The sequence below is a fragment of the Eimeria mitis genome, genomic scaffold, assembly GCF_000499745.2.
Source record: "Eimeria mitis Houghton genomic scaffold, Emh_scaff359, whole genome shotgun sequence".
Lineage (NCBI taxonomy): Eukaryota > Apicomplexa > Conoidasida > Eucoccidiorida > Eimeriidae > Eimeria > Eimeria mitis.
In genome coordinates, this window is record NW_013571934.1 from 1 (window position 1) to 10,550 (window position 10,550).

General features: G+C 51.4%; 3 protein-coding genes across 3 annotated transcripts; 2 read left to right on the forward strand and 1 right to left on the reverse strand.

Annotated features, from left to right (window-relative positions):
• Positions 1 to 530: 530 nt before the first annotated feature.
• Positions 531 to 2,530, forward strand: EMH_0009330 (uncharacterized protein; the record flags this gene model as incomplete). Its single annotated transcript, XM_013498638.1, has 7 exons — positions 531 to 606; positions 1,044 to 1,128; positions 1,246 to 1,459; positions 1,675 to 1,782; positions 1,883 to 1,984; positions 2,098 to 2,174; positions 2,422 to 2,530. The coding sequence occupies 7 exons, from the start codon at positions 531 to 533 to the stop codon at positions 2,528 to 2,530; spliced, it is 771 nt and encodes a 256-aa protein (XP_013354092.1).
• A 2,235-nt stretch (positions 2,531 to 4,765) lies between these two features.
• EMH_0009340 (uncharacterized protein) lies at positions 4,766 to 8,566 on the reverse strand (the record flags this gene model as incomplete). The annotated part of the gene is made up of 8 exons (XM_013498639.1): positions 4,766 to 4,838; positions 5,025 to 5,095; positions 5,200 to 5,414; positions 6,056 to 6,470; positions 6,528 to 6,602; positions 6,745 to 6,837; positions 6,978 to 7,927; positions 8,062 to 8,566. The coding sequence occupies 8 exons, from the start codon at positions 8,564 to 8,566 to the stop codon at positions 4,766 to 4,768; spliced, it is 2,397 nt and encodes a 798-aa protein (XP_013354093.1).
• Positions 8,567 to 9,377: 811 nt separating this feature from the next.
• On the forward strand, positions 9,378 to 10,485 carry EMH_0009360 (uncharacterized protein; the record flags this gene model as incomplete). The annotated part of the gene is made up of 4 exons (XM_013498640.1): positions 9,378 to 9,617; positions 9,791 to 9,944; positions 10,079 to 10,226; positions 10,428 to 10,485. 4 exons carry the CDS (start codon positions 9,378 to 9,380, stop codon positions 10,483 to 10,485), a joined length of 600 nt encoding a protein of 199 aa, XP_013354094.1.
• Between the last annotated feature and the right edge of the window lie 65 nt (positions 10,486 to 10,550).

Consider the following 10,550-nt stretch of genomic DNA (forward strand, 5'->3'; position numbering starts at 1 on the left):
GCGCCAAGTACCAAATAAAACACGATAATTTAAAGTACCATCATTCACAAAGATTAACGATTGCATCAGGTGACTGCGCTGTGCCACCGCAGGACCCCCAGCGAATCGGAATCTGAATGCCTCCGGTCGAGGGAAGTTTCCGTGCGGGATGGCACCACCGGGCAAGGCTGTAGGCCTAACAATGCAACTTCGGCTCAGGGCGACGTGGTTCATGCCCTTACGTCCGTAGGCCGTACAAGAAAGGCGCGGAAAAGCGAACGCATTTCAGCGTTGACTGAGGCCGTGATCCTGACAAGGCGAGGGCTGTTACTGCGGTGGAGGGACCCATCTAGCTCTTATGCTCGTTTGGCAGTCACCCTGGTAACAGCACTTCTGCCGTCATTTATATTCTTCCAGTGAGCTCGACAGAGGCACGACGTTATTTGTAGGCAATGCGACTCTAAACTGCTCGTTCGTTCCCCTACAATACACCATGGCTGCAGCGCACCAAGTTTAGCTGAAGTTGCGTTTAGTTTAGGCAGGCTACCTTTATGTCTCAGGATGGGATGGAGTCTGAGCGATGCGTGGAATCGTGTCTCGGCTTGCTACCAGATCGTCTTGACCCAGGTGTGCCAATGCCATCTCCTTTTGCACGCACTATTTCATGCCAGCGTTCGATTGGTTGATGCTGACTGTTCGACCTTTTGTGCTCAGTCCCTGGCCTGCATCTTTGCTGTTGCCAACCTTTTCCCCCAAGCCCGGCCTGTGGCACAGAGGGAGTATGAATCAGGTAGGGTTGTGATGACCTTGTTGGCCCCTACAGATACCTTGACGGATTTGAAGCCGCAGTAAACTAGGCTCGGCACTTCTGAGCTTGTATCGCTGTGTAAATGCAGCGATCGTGCCCATGTCAAAGGGGNTAAACTAGGCTCGGCACTTCTGAGCTTGTATCGCTGTGTAAATGCAGCGATCGTGCCCATGTCAAAGGGGAATGAAGCCGCTGACGCGGTGTGTGCTTCTTAGATTTACACCACAAGTGAGAAGTGCTTTTGCTGCATTTGCAGGTGTCCTGCGCATGTGGGTATACTTCATCGGGACGTCAACCAGCGACACCATATTATTTCTGGTTTTTCCCATCATATTCCACACGTAAGGTTGGCCAGCCGTCAAGGTTAATTATGCAGCCATCTCTCAGCGTGGCTTTCTCGGGGGAAATGTCCACATTTGTGCCTACTTCGTACATGTGTCCCCCCTTATTGACACCAGGATCACCTTCTGGATAATGGGTCTGGCTGCAACAGCAACGAAGTTCTTCGCTTCTTTAGGCGTACTGCTACTTTCGGTTTTATCTCTCCAGTCATACGGCTACTTCATATCGGCAATAGTGACCGATGTAAGTATTCTTGACGCCTTCTTCGCAAAGAAGCAGGATTGCACGACATGCCCTGAAGTTCGTTTCAGGCAAGGGCGTGTTGCTAAGGTTAGATGGTTGCAGCTGCGACAACGTTTGTCGAGGGTTTTTCAGCATGCGTATTGATTAACACATGAACAACGAAATGTAGACCTACTTTATCCCGCGTGATACCAGTTGGCGGGCGCATATCGATCAACTCTTCCCTTCTGAACTGTTTCAAGGCTATGTGTTCGTTGTACGCCACCTGCTCTTTCTCTGTACGATGCGCTGGGTGCTTGAAGGAGGTCGTCGCACTTGCCGTGACGCAAGTAGCCCAAGTTGTCCTAGCCCTGTTTTCTGGATTCATGACGCAGATCGACCAGCTGAACCCATTCTTACAGGTTGTTGCGGTGAGCAAGCATACTGCATACTGCAGTTCCTCGCCGAACTTGCACCCCGCCTCATCCAATATATCTTTACGCGATTGCGTGTGGCTATGAACCGCTGCAGGCATTATCTCCATTTAAGTATGCCCTCTCGGCATTTTGCTTGGTAATTTTTGAGAACGAGTTCTTCATTGGTGAAGGTGGAGAGCGAGTTTCTGGAGACGACGTAAGTTCCAAAAAAGCCGGTATCTTGGAAGACGTCAAGCTGGGGTGGGGGCGCATGCTTCAGGAGCAACGGACACATCAGCTCGTCTAGTTGCGTGTCTGTTATCCTCGCAGTTCCTCAAGGGGACGTTCGGAATTAGAAGAGAAACATGCGCTTCAGATTTAGGGGCGCTTGCTGCACTTATCGTTGTGTAAGTGTAGCTGCACTTCTGCAAAGTGCGTAGCTGATGAGCGCAGCGCGTTCCGCCAGCTTCGAATACAGCTCTCTATTGCAGTATCCAGCTGAATTATACCCAGGCGGCACGTGCCTCGCTTTTGGATCCGTGCAGGCCCCGCCTCCTAGCTTTGGTCATTATGGAATTTCAAGCTCGGCGAACAAAGGAGAACGCGTGAAGCGCCCTGCCAAACAAGAAGAATGTTCGCGTTTCGAGATCAAAGGGTTGCTTATTTTATGCACCCTCGAAAGGAAGTGCTAGAGGTGCTTGGCGACACAAAGTGGGATGGGCAACAGCTCACTCCATCAAAGACAGCAGCGTATTCTGGCTAAAAACCCTACTGGCTTGCAGCGAGCATACTGAGCCCTGGGAATATACTCAGGAACTCGACTTCAACGCCCGCACTTCCTTCCGCGGGCCAGCACTGAAGCTACTCCATTCCAGCTTCTGTTTGTGCTGGTCCTGTTCATGGCAAGTTTTGTCTGTCAGCTTTTCAAGTTTAAGTTTTTTACATTTACTCACAAAACGTCTAGGTCAGTAGTCCGTTCGTTACCACGTAGGGATAGTTGCTGGTGCTTAGCAGGCTAGTTATGCGGAATATTTTGAGGTTAGTTGTTCGCATTTACTGGGTTACGCAAGTGCCAAACCAAGGCTATACTGATATAGATTCTTCTTGCGACAGCCCTCGAGTAGACTACAGCTGGGTCATTAGTACTGTGCAGGGCATCATACACACGGGGGTTCTTCGCCCGAATGTCGTTTCTATTCCGAGCAAATGCTCTTGGATTAACCACTCTGCCCACCATCAGTGTTCTATGCACCAGACATTTAGCCTAAGACGGAAAGGGGGCAATTGCGTGCAGAAGCACGCGAGATGAAAATCATATGGGGTAGGCGGGCGACGCCTTAGCATTTGTCAAGTATAAATCCTACACAGTGTTTAAACCACGCTTCTCTCGCTGCGCTTCTGGTGGAATGCGCCGCTTTACGATGCCGCTGTGAGGTCGCTGACCAGAGCCACTATCTTCCTCAGNGCTTCTGGTGGAATGCGCCGCTTTACGATGCCGCTGTGAGGTCGCTGACCAGAGCCACTATCTTCCTCAGCCGAAGTGAAAAACTTGCCGTTTCCCGATTGAATGCTGTACACGTGGCGCTAGTGGTTGACAACTTGTCGTTTCGACTGATTACTTTGTGCTGCGGCCACCATCTATGTTTCAACTCCTGGGATTCAACTCTCGAGGCAACAGAATTGCATGGAAAAGGCGTATAGCGCCATGCCCTTGAGATTCGTCAGCGCATCCAGTTACTTGCAAGTGTCGGTTTGCGGAGCCTTCGCCCGTTTAACCGTGCCACACCCAATTGGTGTGCCATAGTAGTTCGAATGCATGAGAGTCCTTAGAACTTTCCGTAATTTGTGGGATTTTCATTTTTTCGCTTGAAAGAAATACTTTTAGCCTTAGACGCCTTGCGCTCGTAGCAATAGCTACCCCAACAACTTTTCCATAACGTCGAGTTGCCGGTGCCGGTACTTGCTGAGAGAGTCAGAGTGGCCACAGAGTAAAGGGTTTGAAAGAACTGTTCGAGCGCAAGTCCCTCCCAGCTTGTTCNAGCCGAACCCAGAGGAACTCTCTCCACTATCACCAAAGCTACAGGCACAAAAAAGGAGGAGGCCGAGAGTAGTCGGAATATGATCATTGGACCCGTTCCTCTTATCGATGATTTTCATTCCTTATGGGTCCACGGCGCGCAAGCCTCCTCTGCTGGACTGGTCCCCGGATGACTGGGCCCTGGCCCAATTCACTAAATCAGTGAGCTCTGTGCTGAACAAAGTCTACTTGGTGGCGCAAAGTATGCTGCTTCCTTCCTGATTGATCGGTTGCTAACGACGCCTTTAACTACGGGAAGCCGCTTTGTCCCCGTACAGGTTGTCTGCCAGCAAGTTGAAGTTCTGCAGATGCCCAATAGTTTGAATTGATACAAGTGGGTGATGACAGAACGTACGTGAATGAAGTGGTCGGTAGGAATGCACAACCATGCGCAATTTCTATTTCTTCACCCAAAGTCACAAATTCTATTTCTCTGGCCAGCACAGCGGTGCTTGCTCCTGCCTGAGCCGTTGCTGCACCAAACCCTACTGAAACTTGGGACTTCTATCTGAATCGTGCACCCCTTGGCTTCGAATCGTTGGAAAACTGTATTTCCAGTGGAATCAATGACCTCGCTAGCTTGTGCTTTCTGCGCAGCCGGTGACCATGGATTCTGAAGACTGCAGTGCTAGTTGCCTTGAGGTCTGGCGCTGTACAGCACTCAGCAGGTGTCTTAAGTCGAGTGAGTAGTTTCCCTCTCTAGCTCACAACTACCCAAGACTACCCAAGACTACTAGCCCATGCAAAGTAAGGATCCTGAACCTTGCGGAGAATCATGACAAATAAATCAAACTTGCCTCGGNCTTGCCAGCTACAGAGCAACTAAAACGACTGTCAATGTTCCTGCAGTGCAAAACTGCTATGCAGCCAAAGCCTGCGTAATGCACGGCGCGACCCCCCGTCGTTCATCTGCGCTTGGACTCATTTTTTTTGCACCCAAGTGCGCCAATCCGTCGTTACTTCGATAAAATTCGCGTTTTGCATCCCTCTGTGACTGCAGATACACAGAATATAGCACCTGTCGACGCTCAGTTGCGCCTCTACAAAACTAGCGGCTGCCACGACACTGCAGATGAATGCTTCACTGACGCCTTGACACTCTCTACCCTGCTATGCAAGTGTCGCAATAAGGAGAAACAATCTGCGACCTTCCATACAAAACAAAGGTAAAACAGCGGACCTTGCCATTTCCCTCTCCTTCCACTCTTCAATTTTCTTTTGCTTCAACCGCTCTTTTCGTTTGTCGTAGTCCTGCGCACAAATAGCACATAACACTGGCAGTGCAGCTTGATGAGCCCAAAGGCCGCGCGCATTAACTAACTGCTCGTAAGGAGACTAGCTGTTCCCAGACTGACCTCCTCTTCGGATTCCTCATCCTTCTCTCGACTTTTCTGCCACTTTTCAACCAGCTGCATGCGTTTCCGTACAAGGGGATTGGAAGAACTAATCTTTTTGACGCCAGAGCTGCCGAGCGGTCGCTTAGCAGGTGCCACAGTCACACCGGACCCTTGGGCTCCCTCCCGCGAGACCGCAGGAGCCTTCGGATCTGCTTCTGGGTGCCGCTGAAGATCTGCAGATCGCCAAACATGTAAGTAGACGCTGGAATACATTGCACAGAAAAGAATGTCAGTGATGCCGTCTTTTAGACGCGATGCGTCAATCAGCCGCCTGAAGTTCAAAGAGCGGGCAGCCGCAACTTCTGTTTGTGGCACGTCAGCAACTGCACAAGTACCTGACTCTGCACTGCATCATGAACCTGCCTGAACACTCCAAGGACCTGCGATACAGATGGGCTGCATCGCCTTGTGGCGACACGCCCTGAAGAGAGCTGGCGGCCATTGAGGGCCACTAGCCTCGTAGTGATTTCAGCAGCTGCTGTATGCGCGAGCCGCCCTGTTGATGGTTTACGCAGCGGAAGGCATTGTGGTTCGGCAGAACTTGGCGCATGGGGTTGTTGTGTTTATGCAGCTCGTTCGATGGTGCATAACTCAGCAAAAACCCGTCGGGAACACCGTCCCTTGGGGGTCAATGCTAAGCACGCACCACGCCTAGGCTAGGGAAAAAATGGCTGGCTGGAATGAAGCTAATCATGTGTGTCTAGTTCGCAAATGTGCCCAACGGGCTACTAAATGTCCCGAGGTCCCCAAAGTCACGCAGATAACGCAGCAAAAGCATATGAAAGCGCTGTTGGGCGAATACCCACGTCTGTACGTAGAATAAGCCACGGGTCGTTGACCGTCTGCAAAGTATTGAACACAACCAGCGACATACCTGCTGCTGGTACTGCCCCCGCTTTTGCGGCTTCTGATGCTGCTGGAGGCACTTCATCGGGAAGCGTCGGTGGGGGCCCTTCAGGGGTAGGAGGGGCAGTGCAGACTGCCGTCGACTCTTCGCTGGATTTGCTGCTGCCTCTTGGCACAGCACCAGCGGTTCTAGAGCCACTTGTGGAACGGCCGGTACCGCCCTTGTCCGACGCAGGTGCCCCCGTCAAACCAGCTAGGCAGTTCCGAGGGGACGCCTTTACTGCTCCACTGGTCGAGGCAGTTGCCGCCGCAGTTGAATACGGGAACACGGATGCTAGTTCTTGATGGCGCCCTTCTGCCTCCACGTCGTAAACAAGATGCTTCTGCAGCAAGACAGAGGCAACACCAACAAATCCATGTTCTCTCTTTCAAGNTGATACCTGGAAATCCTGTTGCATTTTATCAAGTCTCTTCAGGAAAAAACTGCTGCTAAGGCCTCCATCTATCCAGTCGTCCTGCAGCAGGCATGTCCAACATAAAAATGAAACACAAGGGGAGCCATGGGGTCTCAGGTTAAAGTTCTTCAGAATGAGCTCACGGGGCCAGGACTGGGCTTCAGAACCTCTCTATGCGGCATTCAAAAGGTCTGAAACCCACCAACCGGGCCTTCAAGGCAGCGAGCATTGCTGAAGCCCATTCCTTCTCCACATTTCCAAGACGTCGTGCAAGCGAAGACGCCACCGAGCGAACCTGCCGAAGGTACACAGAGCGAATGGGTCACCAAATTGAGCATATGCAAGAGGAAGCTAACTCGCTGTTAAGCAATGGTGTGTTTCTGCCGTTGCATAGATATTAGAGCCATCACCAGCAGGCCCTTAGAATTAGGGTACCTTTGCCTGTTGAGACTGTGTTCCTCTGGACTCCAACAGCCGCTGCTTGCAGGCCGGACATTGTGAAGGGTCGGTGCGCCGATCTTGTTGAAGTTGAAGGTCTATCAATTCCTTCAGTAATTCATCATCCGAGCCACTAGCTCTCCCCTCTTGTGATCGTTTGGGCCGCTGTGGCTCCCGTTGCCGCCTCATGGAACGGAATCGCTGCAGCCACAGACTGACGTCAGCCTTTTCACTGGGAACAGCTTCCTGAGCCGCCGCGGGGCTTTCGTATTCTGCATCTAATTCTTCCTCCATGAAATCTAGCTGAAACATGAGCTGTTGGACCTTCTCCGAGCACGTTGGAAGCTCCTGGGTTAGTCTAAATGTGGATGCAGCCCATTGCCGCAGGTCCTGCTGCTGATGTTGTTTGTCATACGTTCCTTCCTGCACAGCAACCGGGCGTGAAGAACTCCCGGGCACATCCCAGGTAACCTCATCAGTTATTACATTCCAGTAGTAGGTCTTGCCAGAAGCAGAATCTAAAACGGCCTGCCAGACAGCCGCATCCTCCTGATGTTGCTGCTGGTCATGATTATCCGTGACTGCTATCCCATGGTCTTCACTGTTCTGAGGACTCTCAGAAGCGGGAGGGCTGACATTTGCCCCTGACGGTTGTTCGTTATCTGCCGGCGTCTCTGCTGGAGGCACGGTAACAGCAGCACCCGGATCATCTGGATTTGAGTTCTGCTGTTCGGCCTCCCTCTGACTGTCCAGCTGTTGAATTTCCTTCATAAAAAGGGCGAATTCATCATCCACACTGCTGCGTTCGCCTTCTGCAACATGTGTATCGTCAGCTGGTGCATGCGCTTCTTGTCTCCCTCCCTCTTCACTCGTCGCAACCGCGGCAGTGGGGGCTTTGGTAACCGAAGCATTCGACGTAGCTTGTGCGCGTGCTCTGTTGGCATGCCCTGAAAGCAACACAGCAACGATCGAAACGAAATCTAGTGCTAAGAGCAAGCCATACACCAGAGTTACGGCAGACGTAGAAGCTGTGGGAACAACAGTGGATGCTTGATGCGTCAGGATGGCCTGTCCAATTTACTTTTCATGCGTAATTGGCGCGGTAAGAAGGTGGGGGGAGGCATATCTGACGCCATGATTTGTGGCATTAACGGATCTGTCGCAGTTGAAGCAGGCCTATCGAGCGGGTTATGTTCGCTGCCGGGGTTGGACGCGGCCGCTGCAGCAGCAATCATGTCGGCTGATATCTCAGGTGCGTCATCCTCTTCCGGCTGAGCACTAGGCTCGCCCCCTTCGTCCGCTGTCGGGGCCTCAGGCAAAGTGTTATGCGTGCAGACAGCATTTTCGGTGGATGCCCCTTCTACAGGGGCAGATGAGGCAAAGCTGTCCGAGGTCTCGCTCGCACCCCCACTGGCCTGGTCAGGCAGGTCTGGTTCGGCGCAGGCCGGTGCCTGTTGGGAGTCTACACGGTCATCGATTTGTCCCACTCCATCTTTCCCCTCTGCATCTGAACTCTCAAGTTGTCCTTCCTGCTTATCTTGAGTTAAGAGGTCTCCTTGCGAAGCCCCTTCGTCAGAATCCGTCATGAGCGCGGGGAAGTGGAGGGGAACGCATACAGACGGTTGATAGGAGNTTCCTGCGTTGTTTGGCTGTGGTCTCCTCAAGGGCTAGAACGAGTTTTAACTCCTGAAGCCCGCACGTTAGTACATCGCGCAGCTGCTGCACTGGCCCGAGCCAAGGATACTTCTATTCACACATATTAAGGCCATCCCTGCCCCTGTATTTTGTCGCTATAGATAAAAGCATCAATGCATGCAGCAAAGTAGAATTAGGAAGACTCAAAGCTTCCGGGTGTCGGGCACTGCGTATGAGTAGGACATGCGCGATGATGGCCAGTCCCTTTGAAGAGCCGTACAAAACTCCATAGCCCATTTAAATATACGGAAAGAGTTTGGGTATATAACGTCTACTAACAAACGGTGCATGCTTATTTTGAATCTGCTTCACGGTCAGTGCCCGATTGGGGCTTTTCCCAAGCCCTGTTGTTTCACGGGAAATAGCTTTCGGAAGATTTTCCTCCTACACATTGAACTTCATTAGCTAAAACTACTGTTGTACGCGGAAATCAACTTTAGTATTTGCAGCTGCCTTCCAGACTTGAAACCAAACCCCTGCCACGGGGCCTCACCTGCGGAATTGGAATGTGAAGAAACCGCGTTGGTTGGGGCCCCCACTCTCTCCCTTGTATGTCCGAGGAATAATTTGACAGGTAAAGACAATCGTTAGTTGAACCTCATTTCTCATTAAAACCTTTATCCAAAGGCGAAGTGAGCTGGGGACCTCTGTGTGTGGCTGTTGCTGCTCTGGGCTGAATGCTAGAGGCCAGTCCCGTTAAGCATGAGTTCTACTTATGGTTGGCTCACTGAAAGTGCACTGGCCATTGAACGGCCTGTTCCTCTCCGGGGGGTTTCTCAACAGTCTCAACTTCGCCTGTCGGCGATCGTGAGGAAACAGCGGGAGAGTCTACAACAACGACTAGATGCGCAGCGATATCTCTTTGTTGAGGCCGCCAAAGAAGGTAGAGTATTCACGCATGATGCCCCGTGTTCCCGCAGATGGACGCGTCCATCGAAAAAGGTGAGCCGAATGGGGGCTGCCATTCGCTCCCCAACCGGACTGGCTTCTAACAGATCTTTGACCTTTGCAGCTTCTGGTGTTTAGCCGCCTTCTTCGCGGGAGAGCACACCAAGTAGGCCCTGACTATATAGAGAAAAGACCATTGTTCCTACTTTTTGTATGCTGAATCGCAGCCATTAGATTGGATTGGGCGACAGTTAGCTGGCAAGAATGAAGGCGTTACCTTGAGGAATGCTGCTGACGAACTCGACCGGATAAATAATACTCGGGACGTCAACACTGTATCGATCCACTTGGAGAGGAAAGCAAAACTGTATGATCGACTAGGTATGGTCCAGGCTTTATCTGCAACATGTGTACAATGCGTAGGGCTGCAGTGGAGTATCACTGGTCGTTTCGAATCATTGCCAATAATTGTGTTTCTTTGTGTATCTGTCCTTTCGCTTCTCTTATCCTTGCAGTAGGAGGAGTGGCTCATAATACGTCCGCCGCACAGCTTCTTCAACTGAATCAGAAACGCCGCATTGCCCAGAGGGACAATCCAGCGGTGGAGCCAACTGGCCCGCTCCTTTCGACAGAAGCTCTCGCTGAGCTCCTAAACCTTCCCGAGTAAGTAGGATTGACATTTGAACCTCCTACTGAACCAGAGACGAGGCATAAATTCTGCGCGTTTCAAGCAATTTGCGCGATTCTTGTGCTTGTGTCCCGGAGTTCTTCGGGAGAAACACCGTCAGTGGAGCCGGAATATATATGAGTCCTGTGCTCTTCAGTATATGTGACTTTTATTCACTTTCCTGATTTTTCGTGCAGAGGTTCCAACGCCGGCCTAGACGATGAAAAGTACGTCTTGAAACAGGGGGGGGTATGACGTAAATTTTTCCGTGCATTGCTCACAAGCATATTGCCAACGTTCCTTTGTACACCAGCGCCGCA